Source organism: Lethenteron reissneri, chromosome 8, assembly GCF_015708825.2.
Source record: "Lethenteron reissneri isolate LAM-NWPU_2019-01 chromosome 8, ASM1570882v1, whole genome shotgun sequence".
NCBI lineage: Eukaryota > Metazoa > Chordata > Hyperoartia > Petromyzontiformes > Petromyzontidae > Lethenteron > Lethenteron reissneri.
Window position 1 is genome coordinate 8,768,789 of NC_083786.1, and position 26,848 is coordinate 8,795,636.

At 45.4% G+C, this 26,848-nt stretch overlaps 1 protein-coding gene across 1 annotated transcript in view; it reads right to left on the reverse strand.

Annotated features, from left to right (window-relative positions):
- Nucleotides 1-26,848, reverse strand: part of KNTC1 (kinetochore associated 1) — a 72,372-nt gene that overhangs the window by 10,971 nt on the left and 34,553 nt on the right. Inside the window, exons 40-60 of the mRNA XM_061580800.1 lie at nucleotides 26,601-26,788; nucleotides 25,664-25,768; nucleotides 24,872-25,000; nucleotides 23,977-24,093; nucleotides 23,522-23,631; nucleotides 22,958-23,216; nucleotides 21,594-21,683; nucleotides 17,808-17,967; nucleotides 16,585-16,643; nucleotides 14,814-15,111; nucleotides 12,766-12,836; nucleotides 11,216-11,438; nucleotides 10,964-11,079; nucleotides 8,285-8,340; nucleotides 6,491-6,560; nucleotides 5,584-5,705; nucleotides 3,913-4,048; nucleotides 3,297-3,392; nucleotides 2,352-2,408; nucleotides 1,144-1,198; nucleotides 816-879 (exon numbers count right to left, since the gene is read on the reverse strand). Coding sequence (XP_061436784.1) covers nucleotides 816-879; nucleotides 1,144-1,198; nucleotides 2,352-2,408; nucleotides 3,297-3,392; nucleotides 3,913-4,048; nucleotides 5,584-5,705; nucleotides 6,491-6,560; nucleotides 8,285-8,340; nucleotides 10,964-11,079; nucleotides 11,216-11,438; nucleotides 12,766-12,836; nucleotides 14,814-15,111; nucleotides 16,585-16,643; nucleotides 17,808-17,967; nucleotides 21,594-21,683; nucleotides 22,958-23,216; nucleotides 23,522-23,631; nucleotides 23,977-24,093; nucleotides 24,872-25,000; nucleotides 25,664-25,768; nucleotides 26,601-26,788 — 2,581 coding nt within the window. The remainder of the gene's footprint in view (nucleotides 1-815; nucleotides 880-1,143; nucleotides 1,199-2,351; nucleotides 2,409-3,296; nucleotides 3,393-3,912; nucleotides 4,049-5,583; nucleotides 5,706-6,490; nucleotides 6,561-8,284; nucleotides 8,341-10,963; nucleotides 11,080-11,215; nucleotides 11,439-12,765; nucleotides 12,837-14,813; nucleotides 15,112-16,584; nucleotides 16,644-17,807; nucleotides 17,968-21,593; nucleotides 21,684-22,957; nucleotides 23,217-23,521; nucleotides 23,632-23,976; nucleotides 24,094-24,871; nucleotides 25,001-25,663; nucleotides 25,769-26,600; nucleotides 26,789-26,848) is intronic.

Below are 26,848 nucleotides of genomic sequence, written 5' to 3' on the forward strand. Positions count from 1 at the left end.
CCCTCTTGTGTGCTGTTTCGGCCATAATAATTGCTCGCTAACAGCTGTTCGCGAGCACGTGTGCAGACTTACATGAGAGACTTACAGTCCTAATTGCCTTCAGACGTTTTAAAAGGCACCTAATGTGTGCAGATTATTATAATGATATTTGCTATGTATCTTTCAATCATAAATCTCCTAAATTTCGATTTAAAGCTTTCGTGACTGCAGGGATTCATCTTCTTGGTTCTTTCGGTAAAGTCACGTAGAAGGGAAGTAATACATAATAAAAATAAAACATAATAAATTATATTTTTATAATTTTATTACTTCCCTTCTACGTGACTTTACCAAAAGAACCAAGAACATAAATCTCCTCCCAACCCCCTTAATTTAAAAGCTGCTAGAGCTGCGGGTGACTTTAAACCAGCGCTCCCCCAACCCCCGGGCCGTGGACCGGTACAGGTCCGTGGCCCGGGCCGCACAGCAGGAGGTGAGCGTGAGTCCGCGCGTGGCCCGGCCATTATTTTATTTACCACTTCCGTCCGTGCCTCTTTCCCGCACTGCGCACTTGTCTCAGTCACAGTGTTGGTAAGCCCACAAGCTGCTAACCCCTAGTAGCCAACATGAGTAAAAAACAAACGTCGCTGGAGAGCTTCTTTGAAAAGGGGGAAAGACCCAATGATGAACCCCCCCCCCCCACCGATTCGTGAAAAAATTGTCTTCCACGAAACCGGTCCCTGGTGCCAAAAAGGTTTGGGACCGCTGCTTTAGACCATCTGTAAATCCAAAGTGTTATATTGCATCATCGCTTATCAACATTGTTTATAAAGTACCTGAGCAGTAACAAGAAAGAGTGATGGCAATCATCCTTTTGTTTGGGAGTCAAAGGGCAGGAAGCTGCAGGAAAGACGCACAGAGCAGGTTAAGTTGTTTAATTTATTTGAACACAATCAAAATTGCATTTAAACTTTGAAAACAAATACTTTTCACAGCAGGAAATGAAATAAATTTCAAACTTGGATCAAACGAAAACTAGCTGCCTTTGTAAAGAACTGTAAGAATGTTTGTGTATTTGCATGAAAACATTTCATTAACAGTTCAAAGTAGAAAGCAATTACAGAAATCAATCGTATCCATGACCCTTAAGCAACAATGACCAACCTTCGATCAGTGGTGTTGAGATGACAGACCTCCACGTTCTTGCAAAATTTGGAACCTAAAATATAGAAGAGAAGCAAGTTTCTTTGGACACACTCAGCAGCAGTGATAGATGAAATAAAGGCTATGCATGGAAGCTCTTTTTTATTACAACCAGTGGATAACAAGAGCCACTGTAGAGATGATGAATGAACCACATAGGGAAGCATAAATCGTTCGGTCCAAATCTATGCCCGTGTCAAACTACTTCATTAGCTCTTTTGAAAAATAATCGACTTTTGTAAACTTTCCAGGTGTGCTGAGTCAAGCTAATTACACTCAGAGGTTCAATAAAACATCTTGAATTATTGTAATGCTCAGGTGTTTCTGGCTGCGTAAAAAATTCCCTGAACAAAAAAATGTGCTACGATTTTCTAGTAAAAATAACTTTTAGAATAAGGTTCCTCCGTGATGCTTCTTTGCTGCAAGAGGCTCCAACACATATCCAGGGTGAGCTTCCTTGGCTTGAAAATATTAAAGCCCACAAGGTATAATGAACCTATAGATAAAAATGAATCTACAGCCATGATATATCCACTGCTGGATGAAGGCCTTCCCAATCTATTGCCATCCATACTCTTTGGTTTTTTCGTTAAAGTCACGTAGGTAAAAAATTAAAATAAATTAAATCACGACGTTTCGGAGGCAACACAAGCGTCCTTCTTCAGGTGGAACCGTTTTGCTGTGACGGTTCCACCTGAAGACGGAAGCTTGTGTTGCCTCCGAAACGTCGTGATTTAATTTATTTTAATTTTTTACCTAAGTGACTTTACCGAAAAAAAACAAAGAGTATGAATGCTTGCAGTCACGAAAACTTCAAATCTAGAACTATTGCCATCTGTCTTGATCTCACGATGTTCATGATCCATGTAGCTTCTGCACAGGAAATCAACGCTGCACCTCTGCAGTGGACGTTCTTCTGGGCGTGTTCCCACCTTTGGATAACACTCCATCGTTAATCTCCACCACTGGGCATCATTTATTTTGGCAACGTGCCCTCCCCAAGGCACACTTAATTTTTCAAGTCAATAAGCTGTCTCCAACTCGCCGTATATTCTCTGATCTACGTGGTCCTCCTTCCCCCCTCTCTCTCAATGTAATTCCAAGCACGCAGCCACTCCATGCAAAGGGAGCCTTATTGTGGCGAGGAAACAAGCAGGAGATCCACTCACCTGCCAGAGAGACGTGATGGGTGTGATCCTAACCAATACCACTCGCAGGTAATCGATCTGTGGATTAGATACGGATTCCAAGTACTTTGTAACACGTGACGTACAACAACCGTGCAAAACTTCAATTCAGCAGTTTGGTGGACTTGTGTAATTTTTCACCTACCAGCACAGTGACACTACAATCTATAATTGGCTTGGGGAGACAGAACAATAGCTTTTAGTGACAACGAGGGTCCCATATGCTCACACGTTTGTTTACATTAATTGTATTTATTTGGCAGCGATTGTCAACCACCAGTGTTTTGATATTAATCTTAAAATGGCAGTGTGTTGGCAACAGGGCCATTGAAGCTTGTGTAAAAATGTAATGCACTAACTTTAGTATTATACAGTACTAGATATTGAACATATACATATATATACAGTCCCTTATTGCTAATCCATTGCGGGAAGAGAGCCTGCCCACACCGTGCAGGTCGACTCAGCCTCTGGATTCATAATCAACGTTTTTGGGTTTAGATCGCGTTATTTATAAATGTGTCGTAACCCTCCACCACCCGACACGGCCAATCAGTAAAAAAGTGTCACGTTGACAAAAGACAAATAGTTCACTGCTTTAGCCCACCGGTGTGTTGAAGCGTGAAACCACAACATTTACAATTTTTGAGTAGACCGACGTTTCGCTGGTAATTGCATCCAGCATCATCGGGAAATTCGCCAGAATGGTGAGGCTCTGCTCTGTCTCCCGTTCTTATATAGAGCAGCAGCAGGGTGACGTCATCATTAACTCATCAACTCATCAGCCTCTGGAGACAAAGGCAGGCGTGGTGCTGGCCAACCACCTCCTCCGTGTGCCGTGCCAGCCTTTGTAGGTGCTCGCTCGCAGCACTTGGCCAAAATGTATGTGAAGGTTATACAGGGGATCTTTGTTTTAATTCTCCTCACCATGTTGAAGGCCAGAAGCTTCTGCAGGACTCCACTCCAGAGTTGCAGGTCGTACACTCCAAAATCCAAGCTCAGTTCGGCCACCAACCGCACAGCCTGGTGACAAGCACAATTATGCGACGCATGCGGAAGGCTGTATATGTGTGCTGAGCACGATTCATTTAACCAAAATTGCGGAGTCTCCACACATGATAGAAAACGCCGATAATGCATTGATCTCCATTGACCCAATAACCTGCCAGCTTGCTGTAGCCCCAAGGGATTATCTCCCTGGCATTTCAGCACGTGGTTTAAAAGCAAGAACAAATGTAAACAAAAAATGGGAAAATTCATTTGAACACAGGCACGCAGGAATGTAGTTTTTGTAAAGAATCGTATGAAAAGGCGGGTGAGCAATGAAGTTTATCTGTAGAACTCTCGGTGTGTGAGAAGGCAGGCATTGAATATCAGGCGTGTAAAATGTAATTTGCGGGACATCAATTGTGTGGGTTATCAGAATCGGAAGATTTATTTATACTCGAGGAATCTGATGCGCTATAAAGCTCTTTTTCACAGATGTCCAGCAAATCATGTGGAACAGCAGACATGTGGGATATCAGCTGTGTGCATCGCTTGCCCTGGGCTCGTGGTTGTGATTCTTCCAGAGCCCCTTGATCAAGCCTTCTTTGGAACTGTTGTGGAACGAGTCGACCGTGTAAGGAATGGACAGGGCTTCAAACTGGGCCAGGTACAGGTAGGAGTGCAGGTCGTATCTGTTCAGGTTATAAAACACAACCAACATCAAATATGTAAAACAAGCGGGCATCAGTCGCGAAGCGCAATTCACCACCGCTAAAGAGAGCCTGCCATTTGCTAAATAAGCCCAGGGTAGCCGCTTTAATTGGTTATAATACAACCCATGTGAATTACTGTAAAAAAATGATCTGATCCATCCTCATGAACCGGTTTGCATAGAAGACCTCCAGAAAACACATTTTAAACCACTGAGAACTATGGAAATTCAACAGAGGCACAGCAGCATTTTTTTCAGTCTTAATCCATCGTGTGGCTTTCAAACTTGGATATAGATTTTTATGCTGGCAGCCTGTGGCTCCGGAGACGCATGCGGCTCTTTAAGGACTGTTTAGTGACGATATTTATTAAGGACCACCGTTTAGTATTCCTATGCATTGCGGCTCTTGAAATGATAATAGGTTTACCCCTTTATTCTAGCAACAAAACAGGTGTTAAGATGTAAAAACACCAAACTGAAACCTTTTACAAGGAATCATGTCTCCATTAACCACAATGCCTGTGGTCAGAATGCAAACAAAAAACATACTCTGATATTATATGCATTGTCCTTGAAACTGATTGGTCCACACCAGAGACAGCTTTAGATTTGAAGCTTTCGTGACTGCAAGGATTCATATTTAGGTTTTTTCGGTAAAGTCACGTAGGTAAAACATTAAAATTAATAAAAGTAAAATAAAATAAAATTCACAACGTTTCAGAGGCAACACAAGCTTCCGTCTTCAAGTGGAACCGTCACAGCCACGACAGCTGTATCAAGTAAACGAGGAAGCTTGTGTTGCCTCCGAAACGTCGTGAATTTTATTTTATTTTTATTAATTTTAATGTTTTACCTACATGACTTTACTGAAAAAACCTAAGAATAAGAGACAGCTTTCTTTTGATCCTCGTCTTTTTGCATCCGTAAGGGACCGTGGTGATTTACAGCCAACGTGAGTTGAGCGTCGAGAATTAGAGCCGTAAACGTGGACAATTATAGCCATAAAAAAGATTGTTTAAAAATAGATATTTTTAATTTTCAATGATAGAATATAGTATTGTCATCAGTATGACACACCTATACCAAGTTTGCAGTCGATACGACATTGGGAATACGGTTGAAATTGAGTTACACGATTTTAGGATACGACAACACATACAGTAAGTTAAATAAAAGTGTGTAAAATGTAAAAAAATATGTTTGGGATTTTTTTTATGATAGAATATAGTATTGTCATCAGTATGACATAGCTATTTCAAGTTAACAGTCGACAGTACATTTGGAACTAGGTAAAAATTGAGTTACACGATTTCTTTTTTGAGGATACAACAGATGGAGTGAGTTAAATAAAAGCGTGTAAAAAGGAGCAGACCTCTAGGCCACCTCGCAGCCCAGAGGGTTTGTGGACATTTCATAAATCTATATGATCCGCCCACACTCGCTTCCAAAGTGCTGGATTACACAGGCGTGTGGGTTGTAAGGCCGTGTTCGTGACGGGCGTGGGTCGATGCTCACCGGACTTTCTCCAGAGGCTGCTTAGTGATGGACTCGATGGTGGGGGCGTCCGCTAGGCGGAGGAGGCAATGCAGCGCTCGCGCGCGCTGTCTGTAAGTCACCTTCGCGTCCGACATCGACTGCTGGAGACGCACGCACCAAAAAAAAATGTTAGCACTTCGAAACCCGTCGCGAAAGAGAGGCGCTATTATCAGTCATCAAACTAAGCTGAAAAACTTTTGATTTTACGAGGTAAGGTGCACTGAGCTATATCACTTTTTTTCACAAACGACCTGGCCACAAATGATAGCTCAACGAAGTGGCTTATCATGTGGAAATTTATAGCAGCCAAATATTCTAAGCGCATGTTTTTAAATGTGGAGGGAAAAACCTAGAGGACCCGGAGAAAAATCAACGCGACAACGGGGAGAACGTGCAAACTCCAAATACACAATCTTAATTTTGGAGCTTTCGTGACTGCAGGAATTATTCTTTGGTTCTTTCGGTAAAGTCACTTTACCGAAAGAACCAAAGAATAATCCAAATACACAGGCGTCAGGGTCGAGATCGAACCCGCGACCTCCTGCATACCAGGCGAGGCAGTTAATATCTCGCCACCGTGGCATCAGCCATGATCAATCCGCTGTTGGATGAAGGCCTCCCAAAACGTATTCACCATCTCAACGTCTTGCGCCGTAACAATCCATCTAGCACATGCATGCATGCATACAACCTAATTTCAGAGCTACATCTCTGCAGCGGACGTACTCTCAGGCGCGTTTTCCAATTTGGCTGCCTCTGTTTTTTTGACGCTATATCAATGTTTTTAATAGACTGCAGTATACAAATGACTCATATCATTATATTGCTGTATCTGTTACTTGGAATGGCAGTGTGTCCATTTGTGATGAGCAAGCGAAATACTTACGCCATTGGCAATGGTAATCAGTCCGCGGGTGCTGTAGTCCAGGGGCAGGGTTTGCAGCAAGTACATTATCCTATGCCGACACACACCAACCAATACATTCATCACCAACCAGGTTCTAGCCACTGCTTGATGAAGACCTCTCATAGCTGTTGCCAACTTCTCATGGTCTCTCTCAATCTCAACGACGCAACAATCCACATAACGCCTGCAAACAAGCTTATTTCACACTACACCAGTATTCATTTAAGGCTGAGTCAAACCTAGGGAAAGGCCATGGCAAGTTCAAATACCACTTTAAACAGGTACCAGATCCGTCGTATCGGTTAAAACAAGACTATTGGGTCGAATTCTAACAGCGTGCTCATATTGAGACTTGGCATGGCACACAATGGAGGTGGTCTGGTCAGTCATGGCCTGACCACCAGTCATCTTCACAACGCGGATGTTTACACACCTCACCGGGAACTTATTAGAAGATGGATCGACCAAGGAGTGACCCCAGAACCAATACACAGAACGCTCCAGTAGGGTGGTGGAAAGGGCTGGGGTGCACTGGCCAAATGGCACAGGGGGAGGCCAGTGGCTCAATAATTATTGATGCTATACACACGACCTCGGGCAGTATTGAGTTAATCAATTTCCAGGTCGCATTGCTCTGATTTTAAATTGCCTGCGGTGTCCTCTGTGAGGCCAAGCAATGCAATGGCCTATTACTAAGTGATAACAAGGCAACAGTAAATTTCGATTTAAAGCTTTCGTGACTGCAGGGATTCATCTTCTTGGTTCTTTCGGTAAAGTCATGTAGAAGGGAAGTAATAAAATAATACAAATAAAACATAATAAAATAAAATAATTCTCACGACGTTTCGGCTACAACGCAAGCAGCCGTCTTCTGAAGACGGCTGCTTGCGTTGTAGCCGAAACGTCGTGAGAATTATTTTATTTTATTATGTTTTATTTTTATTATTTTATTACTTCCCTTCTACGTGACTTTACCGAAAGAACCAAGAAGAAGGCAACAGTAAACATATTATACGTGTAGAGCGAGAGACAGGCAAACATACATACAGACGACAACAGACTTACAAAATAAAATAATATTTAACAGCCCTTCGTCAATCCCACACCTCCGATTAGCATGGTTGGCTACGTACGGTGAGAAAGAAGTTCAACATACATACAATCCACTGCTGAATGAAGGTCTTAATCCAGCAATTGCAAATTCCAATAACACATTTAAGTAAGTTGAACACTAAGAAAGTAGCGGATGTATTGATTAAAATGTATTATTATGTTCACGCGACATGAATCGAATGACTGCCCAGAATTTTAACCAAATTTGAGGGGGGAAAAGTCTACTCAACATTGGCTTGTCTGACATGTTTTGTCACTCGTTTGCACAGACGAGATCATATAAAATGCGCCCTACATCGTCAAATCTCAGAAGCCCAGCAGGTTCGAGCCTGGATCATGCTTGGATGGGTGATCACCATCCACAAGAGGCTGTTGTAGACTGTAGGGCTACGTGGTGGGCAGTAGCAGAGGGCAGTGCATAAAAAAAACCCTATTAATTGTTGTACCATACTTCTTTGCTACCATATCTATATACTCTATGACTTCATTAACCTGCACGGTGGTGTATGACCAAATACTCACCCGGACCCACAAGGCGTGGAGAGGCTGTGTGTGTGTGTGTGTACAGCACGCATGCAAGCATCTTGGCAAACTAGTTGAAATGTTTGATATTTTTTTTAACATTGCACGATTCTTTTTTATTTTTATGCAGGTACTCACTTTGCCAGGCTGCTGTCTGTATGAAGATCACATGGTTGCACCCCACCGTCCAGTCCCTGTGCAAATAGAAACCCATGTCCTTAAAGTAACTGGCCTATGGATCAAGGTTAATTTTATCTTTCAATAAGATCGTTGGTAACTGCGATTCAAAGCAAGGTTTAATTTAGTAATTTAAGGCAAATGCTGTTGATGCCACCACACTTCGCCTTCTTTTTGCGAGACACCGTAGCAATTGCAGTCAACCTCTGAACTACTGGTCTGAGCCTTGTTTTTTTTTACCAGGTAAGCCCCACTGAGCTATGCAGCTCTTTTTCAGAAGCTACATGGCCACAAATGATAGCTCAACTAAAGTGGCTTATCACGTGGAAATGTATAGCAGCCAAATACTCTAAAAGCACGTTGATTCTAAACGTGGAGGGAAAAACCGGAGGACCTGAAGAAAAATCCACGCGACCACGGGGAGAGAGAGACACGCAAACTCCAAACACGCAGGCGTCGGGGTCGGGATCGAACCCGCAAAATATTCCACCATCTGGGTTTTTACGTCTTCCCCTTGGTCATTGACCTCTGGGTGCCACCTCAATGCCTGCCTCACATGCACCACCCCACCCCATTGTAACCTCCGTTGTCCAATTACATCTACAACGCTTTCCTGCCACGTTCTCTTAAGACATGGTTTCCCAAACTCCAGTCCTCGCGACCCATCGCGTTACGTCTTTCCGCGCTTACCAATGTACTCCTCCCATTCATTACAAATGAACTCATTCCACGCTGCACAAGCCCAATTTTTAAACACGTCCCACGTGATTTAACGCTGTCTGCGTCACGTGGAACATGTGCACACAAAGACAAAGATCCCCCATATAGGCTTAACAGACTATTGTGGCAAGTGCTTTTAGCGAGCACCTACGATGGCCGAAACGGCACACAACATTGTGGGTGGCCAACACCACGCCCTTTGTCTCCCCAGTGGCGATGTTTGCACATGGCACCAGGTACTTATTTTAGGCTGAGTAGACCTAGGGGAGGCCCATGGTTCAGATAATCGTCATTGGTGTTGGCCATGAGTGGGAATCAAACTCAGGTAGCTGGGTTCGTAGCGCAGTACGCTAACAGCAACACCACTGCTCCCTACACACACACACGCCGAGGTCTCAATCTGAAATTCAAACGGCTCTATTAACGCAGACAGCGTTACGCGGGACAGTTGAAGAAGTATTTCAAAGGGGAGTAAAACAAATATTCTCTTCATGCACTTTGCAATTCATGTGGAGTATTTTTTAAATTAGGTGCTGGGCTATGACAGGCCCATGATGATTTCCTCTTGAGAAAGCTGTCACAGCATCTTTATTAATATGCAACCTTATGCTTTATTTGCACGTCAAATCGCTGAAATTTGGCAATATGGCTTTACCGTAATTGCAACTCCTTCATCTGCATGTTGGATCGTGCGGATGAAGTCGAATGTTGCTGATTCATCACAAACTGCTGACAAATGTGCATCATTGTTATAAAGTTGCCACTGCGCGCATTAAACAAGGATCCACAGAGCTGGCGTTTATTATTACTCCGAGAAACAGAATTTCCAATAACGTCAAATCTGTGCTTCTCACAAAGTCAGATTTACGTGACACTGGTTGCGTATTCAAACACGTTGGTCACTGTCACCCATCGGCTTCTACAGTGCGGTGGCAAGATTAAAAATTGATCGTCGCTGCAGCTTGCATGGCACACAATAGCCTTTTGTGCTGCATGTTTATCGTTGTGCGTACGTTGTTGCGCTGCTGTGTACGCATGCAGGCAAGTGTGCACGTGTGTCGAACACATTCTAATGAAGTGAGAACCAGCTTCTGCGGGGACTCATCAAAGTCTTTTGTTCACTGAAAAATAGAAGTTTTGTATTTTATCTCGATTGTGCTATCAGTCCTGTCACGAGAAAAATAATCCATGCAGATCTCTTCCAGAGCAGTGCTAACCCTCCGAGTTAGAGAACAGCACACAGCAGATATCACGTAACTACCTATGAACATCTCTCCAAGTTAACTCTGGTCCACATACTTGTGAAGCCATCTACGTGACTTTACCGAAAGACCCAAAGAATAAGGCGATGTGCTTTGGAGACTTCATCTAGAAGTGAATTTATCACGGGATATGAGGGCATATTCAGCAAAGGCACCGGGCAAACCAATTATTCATCTGCACAGCTGAAAAGAACAGTGACAAAAGAGATTGCTGAAGCAGAAACCTTCTAGAGTGTCTGCCAAGAGGTAGCTGGGTGGGTCAGGGGGCACTAACACTGTATCAAAGTGCTGAGATGGCACCACGGAGTCTGTGTTCAAATCTGAAACCTGAGTTTAAAAACCGGGTCTCACCCCAGTCACCAACGAATATACAGGAAAACAATCACATTCAATCTGGATCATTTTGGCTCTGAGAATTTAAAACTGCTATTTAGTTTTGTCGACATGCAATTAACACTCTATGCAAGTCATGAGAAAGTGCACTACTCCGTGTGGAAAAAAGGACATTTAAGTGGCATCAGAAGGTGTTCTGGGATGTCATCTTCCACGGCCCGATCTCGATAATAGTCCTGAAGAGGAAGTTCTTAATTCCATGACCATATGATACCAAAAGGCGTAATTGGAATATAACTGCAATGCCAATGCACATGCCACTTACCCACTGTTCAGATGAATCACTGGGCGGGTTCAGCCACTGCTGCAGCAGCATCACGCGAATTTTCCGTACGTCCGTCTTGTTCACCTCTCCGATCTCGTTCACCGCCGCGTGTATATCTGCGAGAGCGAGTGCATCGTTGCTTTTTAAATTCAACACGTCTTTTCTAAGAAGCGCATTGTTGCTGCGGACTAACAGGCACTCCAATTAAATTGCAATCCAAAAAGAGACACGGGACGACAAGTCAAAACGCACCAGGGTAATCGCCGAGCATGGGGTTGGCGGCACGCTCAAGGATGCTGGCGTGGTCATAGAGGCAGACGATGAGCTTGGCGGGCGTGGAGAGCATGGATAGGGTGTCGAGTGAAGACAAGCCGTGGTTATTCAGGCAGTTCTCCGTGGCCGAGCGCCGATATTGCACGGTCATCTTTTCCAGCAGCCTGCATGCATTTGCCGTGTCATTTTTGCCCTCCTCGCCCTGCGAACACAGTTGAGTAAATGTATTAATGCTCCTTATCATGATGATGATGATGGCGATTGCATTAACGAGTGCCTGGAGAGGAATGTAGCAATGATTTACTAAGTCATGATCAATTGATCACCTATTCTAAAAAACATGATTGATTAAAAAAACGAAGTCTTCAGGGAGGTTACGAATGAATTGCCATGTCATGATCGGTTTACCAGTTATACTCAAGAACATGTTGGAGGTGATAATAATATTGACAGGTGATTGGGGAGGGGACAGCAATGATGCACGAAGCTATGAACAGTTGACCAATGATTCTAAAGAATGTAGTGGTTGTGATTGATGATGGGCTACACTACATTATGATGAAAAGCAAGAGGATTTTTACAACAATAGTTCACTTCCAAACCGGGTCTCCTATTACACAACACACTGCAACTGGTCAGAGGATCAGGATTTGGTTTTAAAATGGCCTTATATCAAGTCAGACATTTTTTTAAAGCGGCACACTCTAAAACATTGTGACCAACTATTACAGCATTGTGGGATGCTGTTCGCATGAATTACGCTATATAACATAAAAGTATTATACAGGTAGGAACAACAGGTTCCACACTGCCCACCAGGGATTATCTGTCTGTCGTGCATACTACAACCTCCAACACGACTACGGTATCCAACACGGATCGAGCGAATGCGCTGCCCAACCAAGTTCCTACCTGCCCACTCCAAAGGAACGTGCTTACAGCAGACTTTCATCCAACGCACTTTAAATGTGAATTGCATGACCTTGTACTTCTGTGTAGGTCTCAGACCAGTTTTTTCTTGCTGTGGTTTTCCCACCTGATGATGATTGCTTGTGTTGCGATCGAAACGTCGTGATTTAATTAATTGTATTTTATACCTACGTGACTTTACCGAAAGAACCAAAGAGTATAGATCTTTGCAGTTACGAAAGCTTCAAATCTAGATTCAGACCAGTTGTTCCCATTTTGCAGCAGCCTAGCATTTTAATATGTACCAGGGTTGCTTTGAAAGTTTCAAAAGCCCTGAATATTGCTTTATAAATCTTGCGATGATTGGTTGTTTGAACCTGGCTACATAACATCGAATCCCAGCCATGGCTAATATCAATGGTGAGTGATATCTAAACCAGTTCTGGTTCCCCCATCTTCACATACCCACACCCGACGAGCATGGTGCAGTACGGTCAAACCACCTCCGTGACTGATTCAGCTGGCCGAGACCTTCATCCAGCAGTGGACTGATGAATGGCTGTACATTTTACCTGGACTGGGTGGGTCCCTAGGAGTGAGACAAATTTCAGGGAGCTCACCTTTGGTATGCTGCTCAGCCAGCGCTGGGCCAGTATAATGCACAGGTTGAGAACGTGAACCTTCTCCGGACCTGTAGAAACCAACCACAAGCATCCACGGTTTATTCATTTCATCCCCTTCACGATTCCACCCTCCATATTGGTGACGCTCTCAAGGGTTTAATTAGAAGGGGTTTAAAAGAGATTTGACTGGAACGGTGTTACAACGATTGGTGTGCTCCACTCTAAACCCGATCATCTAAGTTCGTTTTCCGGCCACGGCTAACATCAGTGGCGAGTGATATATCCGAACCAGTCTTTGGGCCCCCACCGCCATAGCCTGCACTGCTCAGTGTGGTAAAGTATGGTAAAAAACAACTAACAAGGCGTAGGGAGGCCGTCGACAAACAGTGGATTAGCAGAAGGGCTGTAGTGCACAAAGGGTTTCCGCACAGAATGTCCAATGCGCAGACTCACACTTAACGTTTTATTTCTAAGTCTCCCATTACACCAATGCACTGTAAAATTGTGGTTTTCAAGCCGTGGCTTTAAAATGACCCTGAATTCCACCATGACAACTTATCCTTTGTTAGCAAATTTTTTTTTTACCAGAGTGCGGATCATATAAAGATTTAATGAGGACTGCACATCCCGCTGCAATAAATGCAAAATACATTGCAGCTCATTTTTTGTGTTACTTTCTAAAATACATGTATGGATTGTGCTCATCAATTGTTCCCCAAATGTGTAGCTAGGGATATAGTAATTCATTGATTAAAGCCAACTGATTATGCCCAAGAAACTTTTTTCACAAGTAAGTAACGGCACGAGCACGAGATCGACGTAGTGGGACGACTGACGATGTCACCAGTGTAGAGTATAGTAGTGTAGTGTATTGGTGATTTCATTTAGTTTTTTATAGCTTTCCTATGAACCAGCTTAACTTCCTCCATCCACCCCCTGCATCACAAAGCTTTAGTTTGAACTCCATGCCCACCTCCCAGCCCACACCCCGCCCCCACACCCCCGCAGCTATGTAATTCCTCGTCACAGCTATCTCTTAGGCATACTTAAGCGATTGTTCTTTCACTGTGTATTGTCCCCACCTGAAGACGAACGCTTGTGTTGCGCCCGAAACGCCGTGATTTAATTTAGTTTTTTTCATTTTTTATTTACTTTATTTTATTTTTTATCTACGTGACTTTACCGAAAAAAACCAAAGAGGATGTCACCATCATCACGCGTCATCGCCGCGTCACGCGCAGGCGCCTCGCTCTGCGGCGAGTCTCCCACAATGAGGCCGCAAGCAGATTCGTAATTAAATAAAAACATGTAACGAGTGATTAATCACGTTAATTTATTCGGAATCTATTTAGCCAATTAATCATTTCAGCACTAACAAGGCATTACTGCTTCTCGTTTGCCATGTCTCATTTGTCCAGTGTTTATATGATCTGTTAGTCGAAAAAAAACATTAACATGACATCGCCTTGTAATTTTAATAAATATTAAATAATTGATGGGTGTGATAACACAAGAAAACATACACCCCACATGCAATCTTCCGGGTCATCTTATAGTAGAACTATAACTCATTTTTAAAATGTGTTTAGCATTTATACTGACATTTTTAATTGCATAAAAAAATCACATTGCCTGATATTATTTTATTCCTTTCATTTTATCCAGTGTTCCGTTTGTTTGGCGGAGCAGTGGCACAGTGGCTAGTACACTGCACAATGAAGCAACGTTCATTTTCCCCAGCCACAGCTAACATTAGTGGTGAGTGATATCTGAACCGTTCCTGGGCCCCCCCAACACCCTCACCATCTGACAAGCATTGGTGAAGTATGGTACAATAATCCCTATGAATATCTCAGCATGGGGAAGCCTTCATCCAGCTGTGGATTGTAAAAAATGGCTGTATATTAAATTATAAAAGACTTCCTTATTGCCATCTGCAAGGCAGCCAACTAGTCACAGACCTTACTTTAGTATTTTTTCTTCCTATGACGGGCAGTTACACTTATAGGGCAGAGCAAAAGGCAGGGGCACAGGAGGAAATGCACCTGATGGTAGCTCATGGGCGATGCACGAGGCAATGGCGTTAGCCCACTCAGGGTTCTGGATCGCGAGCACATAGGAGTACAGCTTCTGCACGGTATCCATCGCCTCCTTGTCGATCGTTAGGCAGGAGGAGGAGGAAGAAGCAGAAGTTCTATAGGGTGCCACCCTAGTGGCTTGTGCCCCGGCTGTGGCGGCAGCGGTGGCTTTCGTCCTCTCCAACGAACGGTGCAGGATCTTGGGTTTGAGGGACTTCTCGAAGACGTGTTTGATGGCGGACAGGTAGAGTTTGTCCAGCGGCATCTGGTTCACGGGGCATCACGCACGTAAAAAAAAACTTGAAGATCAATCGGTGAGCCTGTCGCGCATCAGTGACCGCTTGGCATCAGAAACAAAATCCTTGCCAACTCGAACTCGTTTGCGGGTTGCGCTGTGTGTAAATCTGAAAAAATAATTGCCGAAGCTCACAGCACGTGCAGTAAAAAGTTGAACATGCCGAACAGCACACGGTGCAACACAAAAAATTGATCAGAGAGCGAGACAGCACAACCACAAAAAAAACTATCTAGTGGTAGAATCCATGTCAGATTTAGTTTTTCAATGTCCAATGTAAAAATGTCAGGGTCTCTGTTGGCAGCCGGTGTGTAGTAAGAGGTTGCGGATGCTTTACCACCGTTGTAACACTGACTTTACAACTGAAGAATACACACAAAGGGGAAAGTTCAGAGCAGCAGTCCTGCTGTTAAGAGCGTCAAATTACCCACAACGTTGGTTTGTTACGTAAATTCCAGTCACAGGGCAGTGTTTGCAAATGAGACATGCAACGATTGATCCCAAACCCAGAAAATCGATTGTGACAATGTGTGGGCCCCATGATTTAATTCAAGAATAATTTCAGTTATCTAGTTTGTATTCTGCCTTGAGATGTCTGCCTTGTTCCGTCTCATTCGTTCCACTAAACTCACAAGAACAGCTGCACAATTATTTGCATGAATAGCCGTAATTAATTATATTTTACATGTATGTTTCAAAGTATGGATCGTGGATGTCAGAACAGATTTTTTTTTGTATTTAGCATTACATGCGCATTGCAAAGCAAGCAGTTCTCGAAAATTCCAGTAGGATACAGTTTGTAAGCTCATGTGTCCTAAAACATAAATGTTCACAACTATATACAATATACATAAAAGTCTAAGTTATCTCCTACCCAAATGAGCACTAAAGTGGTGATCAACTCCTGTTTACAATCCCGAGTCAGTGGATACAAATCCAGTTTCCCATGGTGGGTGCCAGCCTTTCCATAAGACAACCACTGTTGACCTTCCCTGCATGGGACTCATTTGATAGACCCCAGGGAGATGGTGGACTGAAAACCTTCAAACCAGGATTTGAACTCTCATCCCTTCAATTGCGAGCGTCTTGCTCTGCCAATGAGCTACATGTACCACAATAACGGGGATAACGGCTTTTCAGATAATTGTTGGGCTAATGCAAGGGTCGGCAACCAAAATAACAAAGGAGATCCATTCTTTATGAATTTGGTAAAAAAAAAATCAAGAGCCACAATACATGCGAATACGAGACGGTCCTTAATAAATACCGTCACGAAGCAGTTCTTATAGAGTCGCATGCGGCTCTGGAGCCACAAGGTTGCTGAACTCTGGGCTAATGTAATCAAACGGTAGGTTCACAGCACAAGTGTAACGAGCGCACAGCATGGTCTCTGTTGGAAGCGATGCATGGCTCCCGTGTTGTGATGACAGAGAATGAACTGACCTTCAGGAGCTTGGCAATGAGCACGAGGGTGGGGAGTGTGTCCTCGCTCAGCTCTGGAGCTGCAATTGTAAATCAAAACACGGTGTCGCTCTTTTTCCACCCCCCGCTTACAGCGCCCCATAAATCTTGGCAGAAATATTACCATTATTTGACAGTCGCAGCACGATGGCCAATGTTGTGGCGTTACGTTTGCAATGAAGAATAACCAATGCATAATGAACAGGCACGAAGTCCATTGTGAATATTTAATGAACAGAGGAGAAGTGCATTTCTCCATGTGAAACCAAATTTAGGTTTTATACAGCTTATGGCATTAGCCAAGCTAATGAAAGTGGGGCCTACATAGTGTATATCGTTTTCAGGCAGACTTTGTTGCAGTGAGCACTGGTGAGTACACTGTGCTGATGAGTCCTAATAAGGTTTCATCTGTGACCACTTATAAAGCACTATATCACTGTTACTATCAATCACATTTGCTCACATTTTGCGACCTAAGACAAAAGGACCATAATGCACTTCTTCAGGAAATGACAGTATTTGCATTTGCAGAGGTTGTGTGCTTATTATACATATCTGTGTTGTCTAGAACTTACTAGGATTTCCCAATAAATGTATTCGTGCAGCATTTATATGTCTTTCCCTCAATTTTATCTTTATTGTGCCATCAGTGTAATGTCATGAAACAAAGGAACCTTTCAAATCTATCAGAGCGATGTGACCCTTTGTGTTAGAGAACAGCTGTCGGAAGCAGATATCATGAAGCCAACTCTGAGATCCAATCAAGTGACTTGTTCTACACAGTAGAGGGCAGCGCATTCCCACCAAGCCACTGAGATTAATGTCTATTGCATGACGGTGAAACCAATATTTTAAATTCTCAGGAGCTGAAAGGTAGCCAAATTAAGTGCCGGTTCCTAATTTCACGTGGATGGGTTTTTCGTGCAGTCCTTGGTGATCCGACCGAGACCACTCATTACACCTGAGGACCCAGTTTTATTTTTTATCAGTGGTGGCTAAAACCCAGATGCAAACACAGGATCTCTGGGGTGCCAGCTTTGTAGTCTGACCTCTGAGCGACCCCCAGCTACCTGAGTGACCTCTGAGCCACCAGCACGGTATTTTTCATGAAGATCCCACCAGCACAATAATCCATGAATACAAGTCCAACACCAACCGGGCAGCCTCCCAGAATTCTGAGAAGCCTTGATGGCAAACATCCTTACTGATAACCGTCCAGAAGTGCTGCGGGTTGAAGGGCAGCAGGTGGAAGGGCAGGCGTGTGGCGGCGAGCGGTGCTATCTGCAGGGTCCAGCCCTGCTCCTCGAGTTTCCCGGGAGGTGAGATCCGGCGGTAGGAGTTTAGGTGCCTCAGCAGCTCCAGGGCCTGCATTTTGCCAGGAACGGTGGTGGTGCCAGGATTTGGTGGAGAAGAGGCGAGGGTGAGAGATGCAACAAGATTGTCATTGCTGGAGTCATGAGATGGGCTTTTTGAGGAATTGCATTGCATAATGCCACCGTCCATCTACAGGCAACAATCTATGTATATAAAATCGTGCATGTCTGTCTGTCTGTGTATGTGTGTGTGGATTTCGGACCATACGCACTTTCATTGGACGGCGGTTGCCCCTGGCAACGGCTAGCAACGCCTTCGCCGCTTTCATTGGACGGCGGTTGCCCCTGGCAACGAGTAGCAACTTTTCGCCGCGGGGTGGACGCCATTTTTAATAGCGCGGGGGGGGGGGGGGACCGGCACCCGTACCCAGCGTTCGCCGGGTGGGAAAATCAGGCAAGGCGGGAGGCTCTGCACGGTGCTAGGCCTCGACACCCAACACGCCACTCTGAGGTAAATTCATACAAATTTCTCGTCCTCTACAGAGTGGCGAGGGAGGCAGAGTGGCGAGGGAGGGAGAGTGGCGAGGGAGGGACTCAGCCTCAAAACGAGTAACTGGTGTGGCGTATTAACATCGCCACTGGGGAGACAAAGGCGGCCGGGCGTGGTGAATCCAAGTCCCGGGCAAAGCCGGATCATGACTATGTGTGTATGTGTTTATGTGTATGTCTGTGTGTCTGTATGTATGTATGTATGTGTCTGTATGTTTTGTGTGTATGTATGTGTGTGTATGTATGTGCGTTTTTTTGTATGTGTTTATGTATATGTCTGCGTGTCTGTATGTATGTGTGTATGTATGTGTCTGTATGTTTTGTGTGTATGCATGTGTGTGTATGTATGTGCGTTTTTTTGTATGTGTTTATGTGTATGTCTGCGTGTCTGTATGTATGTGTGTATGTACGTGTGTGGATGTGTTTGTGTGTATGTATGTGTGTGTCTATGTATGTGTGTTTATGTGTTTCTGTGTATGTATGTGTGTGTATGTATGTGTCTTATGTGTCTGTCTGTGTGTATGCATGTATGTGTGTGTGTATTGTGTATGTGTTTGTGTGTTTGTATGTGTGTGTTTGTGTGTATGTGTATGTCTGTGTGTATGTATGTGTGTATGTGTGTGTATGTGTGTATGTATGTGTGTGTTTACGCTTGCATTACACAAATGTGTTGCAGGTCTAAGGCGTTCCTCGCGCAGCATTGCCGCTTTATATTTTCAGTCGTTTACTGCCCTACGCACCCTGACAGTCGTCTGTCTGCAGCAAGCGCGTGTATGTGTACCTATGGACGCGCGCGCGTGTGTTGTGTAGGGGGAACGGTAGTGTAGTGCTTAGCGTGCTGTCTGTGTCTGTGTGTGTGTGTCTGTGTGTGTGTGTCTGTGTGTGTGCGTGTGTGGTGTGTGGGGAGCGGTAGTGTTGTGGTTAGCGTGCTGTCTGTGTGTCTGTGTGTGTGTGTGTCTGTCTGTGTGTGTCTGTGTGTGTGTCTGCGTGTGTCTATGTGTGTGTGTCTGTGTGTGTGTCTGTGCGTGTGTGGTGTGTGAGGAGCGGTGGGTGTAGTGGTTAACGCTACGCTGCGCTACCAACCCGGCGAACCCAGTTCGATTCCCGCTCACGGCCACCACCGCTGACGATTATTTGAACCTCCCCTAGGTCGACTCAGCCTCAAATGAGTAACTGGTGTGGCCTATTAACATCGCCACTGGGGAGACAAAGGCGGCTGGGCGTCAGTGGTGAGGGAGGGAGAGTGGTGAGGGAGGGAGAGTGGTGAGGGAGGGAGAGTGGTGAGGGAGGGAGAGTGGTGAGGGAGGGAGAGTGGTGAGGGAGGGAGAGTGGTGAGGGAGGGAGAGTGGTGAGGGAGGGAGAGCGGTGAAGGAGGGAGAGCGGTGAGGGAGGGAAGAGCGCTGAGGGAGGGAGAGCGCTGAGGGAGGGAGAGTGCTGAGGGAGGGAGAGTGGTGAGGGAGGGAGAGTGGTGAGGGAGGGAGAGCGGTGAGGGAGGGAGAGTGCTGAGGGAGGGAGAGTGGTGAGGGAGGGAGAGTGGTGAGGGAGGGAGAGTGGTGAGGGAGGGAGAGTGGTGAGGGAGGGAGAGTGGTGAGGGAGGGAGAGCGGTGAGGGAGGGAGAGCGGTGAGGGAGGGAGAGCGGTGAGGGAGGGAGAGCGGTGAGGGAGGGAGAGTGCTGAGGGAGGGAGAGTGGTGAGGGAGGGATAGTGGTGAGGGAGGGAGAGTGGTGAGGGAGGGAGAGTGGTGAGGGAGGGAGAGTGGTGAGGGAGGGAGAGTGCTGAGGGAGGGAGAGTGGTGAGGGAGGGAGAGTGGTGAGGGAGGGAGAGTGGTGAGGGAGGGAGAGTGGTGAGGGAGAGAGAGTGGTGAGGGAGGGAGAGTGGTGAGGGAGGGAGAGCGGTGAAGGAGGGAGAGCGGTGAGGGAGGGAGAGCGCTGAGGGAGGGAGAGCGGTGAGGGAGGGAGAGTGCTGAGGGAGGGAGAGTGGTGAGGGAGGGAGAGTGGTGAGGGAGGGAGAGTGGTGAGGGAGGGAGAGCGGTGAGGGAGGGAGAGCGGTGAGGGAGGGAGAGTGGTGAGGGAGGGAGAGCGGTGAGGGAGGGAGAGTGCTGAGGGAGGGAGAGTGGTGAGGGAGGGAGAGTGGTGAGGGAGGGAGAGTGGTGAGGAAGGGAGAGCGGTGAGGGAGGGAGAGCGGTGAGGGAGGGAGAGCGGTGAGGGAGGGAGAGTGCTGAGGGAGGGAGAGTGGTGAGGGAGGGATAGTGGTGAGGGAGGGAGAGTGGTGAGGGAGGGAGAGTGGTGAGGGAGGGAGAGTGGTGAGGGAGGGAGAGTGCTGAGGGAGGGAGAGTGGTGAGGGAGGGAGAGTGGTGAGGGAGGGAGAGTGGTGAGGGAGGGAGAGTGGTGAGGGAGGGACTCAGCCTCAAAACGAGTAACTGGTGTGGCGTATTAACATCGCCACTGGGGAGACAAAGGTGGCCGGCCGTGGTGGATACAAGTCCCGGGCGAAGCCGGGTAGTACAGCTAGTCTATCTATATTAGTCTGCTATGAATGGTCATAGTCTGGAATTAAATGTGATATGTTCTTGGGCCCCCGTTGGCAGGCCTTAGCCAGCAAAAATATTTCACACTCGATTGTGGAGAACCTAGCCATAGAATAACCCAAGGGATGATAGGCCTCCAAATTGGAAACAAACTCATAATCGCTTATTGAGAGATAAATAATATAACCATACCCACCTGGCTGTAACGTTAATATATTATTTTTTAAAATAATAAATCAGTGTTTGTACTTGTTCATGATGACGGCAAGGAATTTATTTTAACGACAGAGGTCCAGTAATAAAATCATTATAAATTAATGGTATTTTGCGGGGCATGTTTCATTTCCGCAAGTAATTCTAAACCACCTTAGATGACCATAGGACGAACTTGTAATTGGAATGAGCACAAGACAGGCAAATGGTAATCAATGAATAATGAATTTGATTTTGAAAATGAGAGACAGGATTATTAAGATCGGCAAATATTAATGCGAGGAAGCGAATGTCGAGCACATCTTGCATCTCCGATTAACACGGATGGCTACGTACGATGCGAAAGAAGTTCAATATACATGCACACATACATACATCAGTCCCACGTACCTGTTCCACGTTTATGTGCATTATGTCGGAATCTGCGACCTGCATGGCCTTGAGAATCACTTCAATGCCATTGTAGTCATATGGACTCAACTGTCGGAGGCAAAAGGGGGAACAAAACGGGATGAAAGATTACATACGAGCGAGAATTTGACCCTGCTCGGGCCATTACCAACCTACAGTGAAATACAATTGTGGGAAAAAAAGTCTGAATCCTGAACTAAAGCTTTTAGCAGAAGGGAAAACTTTTGCAATTGAGGAGTTTTCTGATTCGGTATTATAACAGTGTGTGAATACAAAAATAAGCCTTGATATATGTTTTAGCTTTAAGAGACCTTTTGAACGCTTCTAATAATATATTTTACATAAACACTATGATGCAATGAGCTGAAGTGGGCGGGTTGCTCAGGAGTTAGCACCGCTGAGATCCTGCTTTTGAATCTGGGTATCAGCCATCCGTGATTAAACCAGTGAGTTGATGGTTGCAAGCTTGATAATTGTTTTTTTTTACCCTTTTATCTGGCAACAAAACTGAGACCTTTTTTACAAGGAGTCATGTTTGCATTGACCACAATACCTGCGCCTTTTGGCGTCATCTGGTCCAACACCATGTGAGACTAGGCTCTAAAGAAAGCAGTCTCGGGTGTGGACCAATCAATTTCAAGGACAGTGCATACATTATCAGATTTATGTTATTTGTTTGCATTCCGACTGCAGGTATTGTGGTCAATACAAACATGACTCCTTGTAAAAAAGGTGTCAGTTTTGTTGCCAGATAAAAGGGTAAAAAAAACAATTATCATATTTTGTTACTGGAAAATGAGGTTCCAATGGTGGTTGCAAGCTTGTTATCAATATTACACAAAAAAAAACATTCCAACAAATGAGTGTTTTCCACTTCATTCTATAAAATATATATTTTTTTTACAGAATGTATGGGAACATGCAGTGTTAGTTGACCTACAGTTTTGGCCACCAAACCCAGCAAAAAATAACATCTCACCGACAACCAAATCACTATGTGACCAAAATCGACGGAGCCCTGAGCCTGGTTAGTCCCTTAGGTGGGCGGCTACCTGGGATAACCAGGTGTTGTAGGCTTGTTTCGTGAGGTATCGAGGAGAAGAGAGACAATGAAGATCGCAAAAGGTGGAAACCATCCGTTATAGGGATGGTACGAGATCAGGAGTCGGCAACCTGCAGCTCCGGAGCCACATGCAGCTCTTTAAATATTAAGTTGTTTACCGAATTTGAAAAAAATGGCTCTTCTTGTTATTTTAGTTGCAAGACCCCTGCACCAGATAGATTACACATTTAATCTAGGAAACGAAAAACCCGGAGAGCTGAACCTCAGCTCATCTCCATGCCTTATGCAGCTTCGCCGTCAGATTGAGCACAAAGTCGTCCTGTTTGGAGAGGCAGGGGATGACGGCGAAGGCCTTCTCAATGCGACGGGCCTGCTCGGCCTTCCTTCTCTCTTCCTCTGCCGCGTCGCCGCCTTCGTCGGCACCACGCAACGGAGGAGCAGCGGCAACCGGGACGAGGTCGCCCGACTGGCACAGCGGGAGCAGCAGCAGCGTCTCGATGTACTGCTGCAGCGCCGCATCGCTCTCCAATCCGTACTCGCTGGAACGCAAATGCACGCCCGGTTCTCAGCGCGACCCCACACTCTTTATCCGACTACTTGAGGCAACTGCGATTCACGGTTGTTTGTAAGGGAGATGTGGGGAAATGTGCGTCTAGTATGCGGTGCGCCATGCACAGCATTGCACGTGGTGTGTTATACATTGTGCAGTGTGCGAAGTATACAGCGTGCATGGCTATTGTGTGTTGTGCTGCATGGGCATGTCGTGTAAATTATGTAGCGTGTGATGTGTTGTGCTTTGCCTAGCGTGCAGTATGTCGTGTGAAGAGTGCAGCCTCAAGTTTACCTGCAGTACTGCAGAAGGAGATCAGAGTCCATATTTGGGGAGCTCACCAGAGCTGGAATGAGGTTGCCCTTGGTGGCGTGAGACATGCAGAACACGGAGTGGAACGCCACCTGTTCACATTAATCTTTTGTTAAATAAACGGGTTTTCCTTTCACATTTTGAAAGCTTAATTTTTTGGCACGCATTTCATTATCATACGTTACTTTATAGTCCTTTTTAAAATCTACTGTTGGATGAAGGCAGTTCCTAGAAGATTCTGCCGGAACTACATTCAGTTCCCGGAGAAGCTCTCAGTACATAAAGTGAAACGTCGAGACATCATGACAAACGACATTCCTTACGACCAGAAAACACATCGTAGGGCTATACGGCACAACAGCGGGAAAACCATATCCAATAAAGCTGCAAGCGCCATGCGCTGTCTCAGTGGCGGGGAGGGGGGGGGGGACACGTACCCCGAGGCGGCTGAGCTTCACTCCCCACTGCGCATCAGTGTAGAGCTCTGCAAAGCACTTGGCTTGGTCGGGGCTGCTCTGCATCTCTGCCAGCCACCCGCCAACAACGGCCATCGACTGCATCACGCAACAGCATTGGGGAAGGATCATGATCAACATTTCATGAAGGGTAGTGGCATTTCCTATCATTTCTCACCTGCTCAGAGGTATCAAGTAGACATTTAAAGTACAAGCCCCCCCCCTCCCCAATCCCCCCGCTCCGCCCCCAACCCCAGATTTTTACACATGCAATCCGATGCATGTATCGTGGCCCTCCAACATTAATATGAATCAATAAATACTTGCATCTATACACCACGAGTCGGCATGTAACAATTCAAACCCCCTCGTGACTCAATGAATTGTAAAGATTCATGGTCTCAATTTGTCTTAAGAAATGTTTTTTTCAGAAAGAGTAACCAGCAGGCATTTAACAATTAATTTAAGATCGCACTCCGTCTTCAAGATCCAGCATGGACTCGTGCTTTCCCACCCCCTCCTCTCTCATCTCACTCCTGCCCCTCCATGCACTCTCTTCTCCAGCAAACAATACCTGTCAAAGCCCCCAGAGGTATCGTTTTCTCAGTGTGTAGCAAACTCATTTCTCCTCTGCTGCCCCCATATGCGCTGTCGAATCCCTGCCCCGGTTTAAGTTCGGGCTGAAGGCCTTCCTTATTCCCCACTGCCTATGACCGACTCCCTTTCTAAATAACAAAAAAACATGCTCGCTTTTTCTGAACAGCGTCTTCAGATGCAGTTGCATTTCATCGTGACATAAACCCAAATTGTATTCTTTATTTTACTACCAGCAAGTTGCACTGCGCAAACAAAGGTGCAGTTAGGCACCAGCACTCACCAAGATGCGGGGGTAGTTATTCTGTGCGTTTTTGACAAGGGACCACAGTTTCTCGAAGGCGACATCAGGATGCAGCATGAGGCAGTAGCTCAGAGCAAGGCTCTTGTCCACAGCGCGAGAATTCAACACCTGTCGGGGGGGGGGGGGGGGGAGGGCCATGGGGGCAGGTGGGAGGAAGGAGATGAACAGCAGCGGAGGATGCAGCATTATCATTCCAGCAAAAATGATATCCAGCAAGGTTTCTCAAACTTCAGTTCTCGTGTCACACCACGGCACGCCACTTTTCCATGTTTACCACCCAAAATACAATTCAAGGCGGTACAAAGCTGCATGCATCTGATTAATGTTTAACAATAGGGAGTGCTTCTTAATCAGCACGTTATAAGTCTCCCGGGATACATACACGCAAGGTCTGGTGAAATTAAAATAAGCGCTCTCTGCACACCACGCATGTGATATACACGCACAAGATCGCTCCACCCCTTCTAATAAATATTTTTGATAAACGACTAAAGAACTACAAAAGAAAATTCAGAGACTGAAAGTATAGATCGAGATATACAACTGTTTGTAAACTAAATAACCATCCATATAAATGCAATTTTAAAATGCTAAAAATGTAACGGTTACAAACATGATAGCAAAAAAAGCCTCGCTGCAATCTCAACCTGGAGGAAAACAAAGGGTTCATCGATCTATTAGGAGCCTTTAATTCCAACAAAAGCAAACAAAAGAGCACCCCAAATCCATCACGAGTGACTACAAACCCCATGGAGGATACCAACGGCCTACCTTGTGTACGAGAGCCAAAGCAACCGGCTTGATAATATCCATCACCGTGTTGGATAACGTGAAGAGAAGCGTCTTCTGCTCGTCATACCATTGCTGGCCGTGCAGCTAAAAGCAACAATGGAGAAAATAAATACACGATTAAAATATTTTATCCAACGCTAAATGTGGTGACCACTGGTCAGATGCATGTGTGACATTAAGCCAACGTGTATTTTTTTCTCTGAATTATACTACAAGTACGATCCTGGATCATGTCATGAAATAAATACATTTTATTCGGAACTCACAACTACGATATGGTGTGCAGATATCACATTTTAACAGGGAGAGTTGCGCTGCACTGCAACAACATTTTCCTTTGTAGCAGGATAGGTGGGAAAGTGCTGTCCTCAACTGTGTGAACTCGATTAAATTTTGATTTAAAGCTTTCGTGACTGCAGGGATTCATCTTCTTGGCTCTTTCGGTAAAGTCACGTAGAAGGGAAGTAATAAAATAATAAAAATAAAACATAATAAAATAATTCTCACGACGTTTCGGCCACCTGAGGATGGCTACTTGCGTTGTGGCCGAAACGTCGTGAGAATTATTTTATTATGTTTTATTTTTATTATTTTATTACTTCCCTTCTACGTGACTTTACCGAAAGAACCAAGAAGATGTGTGAACTCGAGCTAATCTGAAGAGACCTCAGTGGTGGATCTTTGGTACCCACTTTCATGGGCCATTTTTATGCATGAAGGGTTGCACGCTGCTCTGCAGTTCTGAACGGACACTTCGGTGCATGACATAGCACCACTAGCACCACCAGGACAACGTAAAATTGTGGTAAAAAGTAACACTTTTTATAAACAATGACATCAAGTATCACCAGATCCGACGCTCCAGTTACCCCACCGACATTCTCCTCGGCCTGAAATAAAAGCAACGTGCGCCTACCCCAGTGGCGATCGCTTTGCTGACGATGTTGGTGAAGATGTGCTGGTGGCACGCGGCGAAGAGGCGTAACACAGCCATGAGGGCGAGCTGCAGCTGGCTGGCCTCACGCAGGCTGTGCAGCAGGGCCACCAGAGGCGTGTACACCTGCATCACCTCGCTCGTTTCTGCACCGGACTTCCGCGATAACCCTGCGTGTGCCACCGCGAAAGGGAGAGCATCCACGAGTGATGGTGGTGACGCAAAGCCTT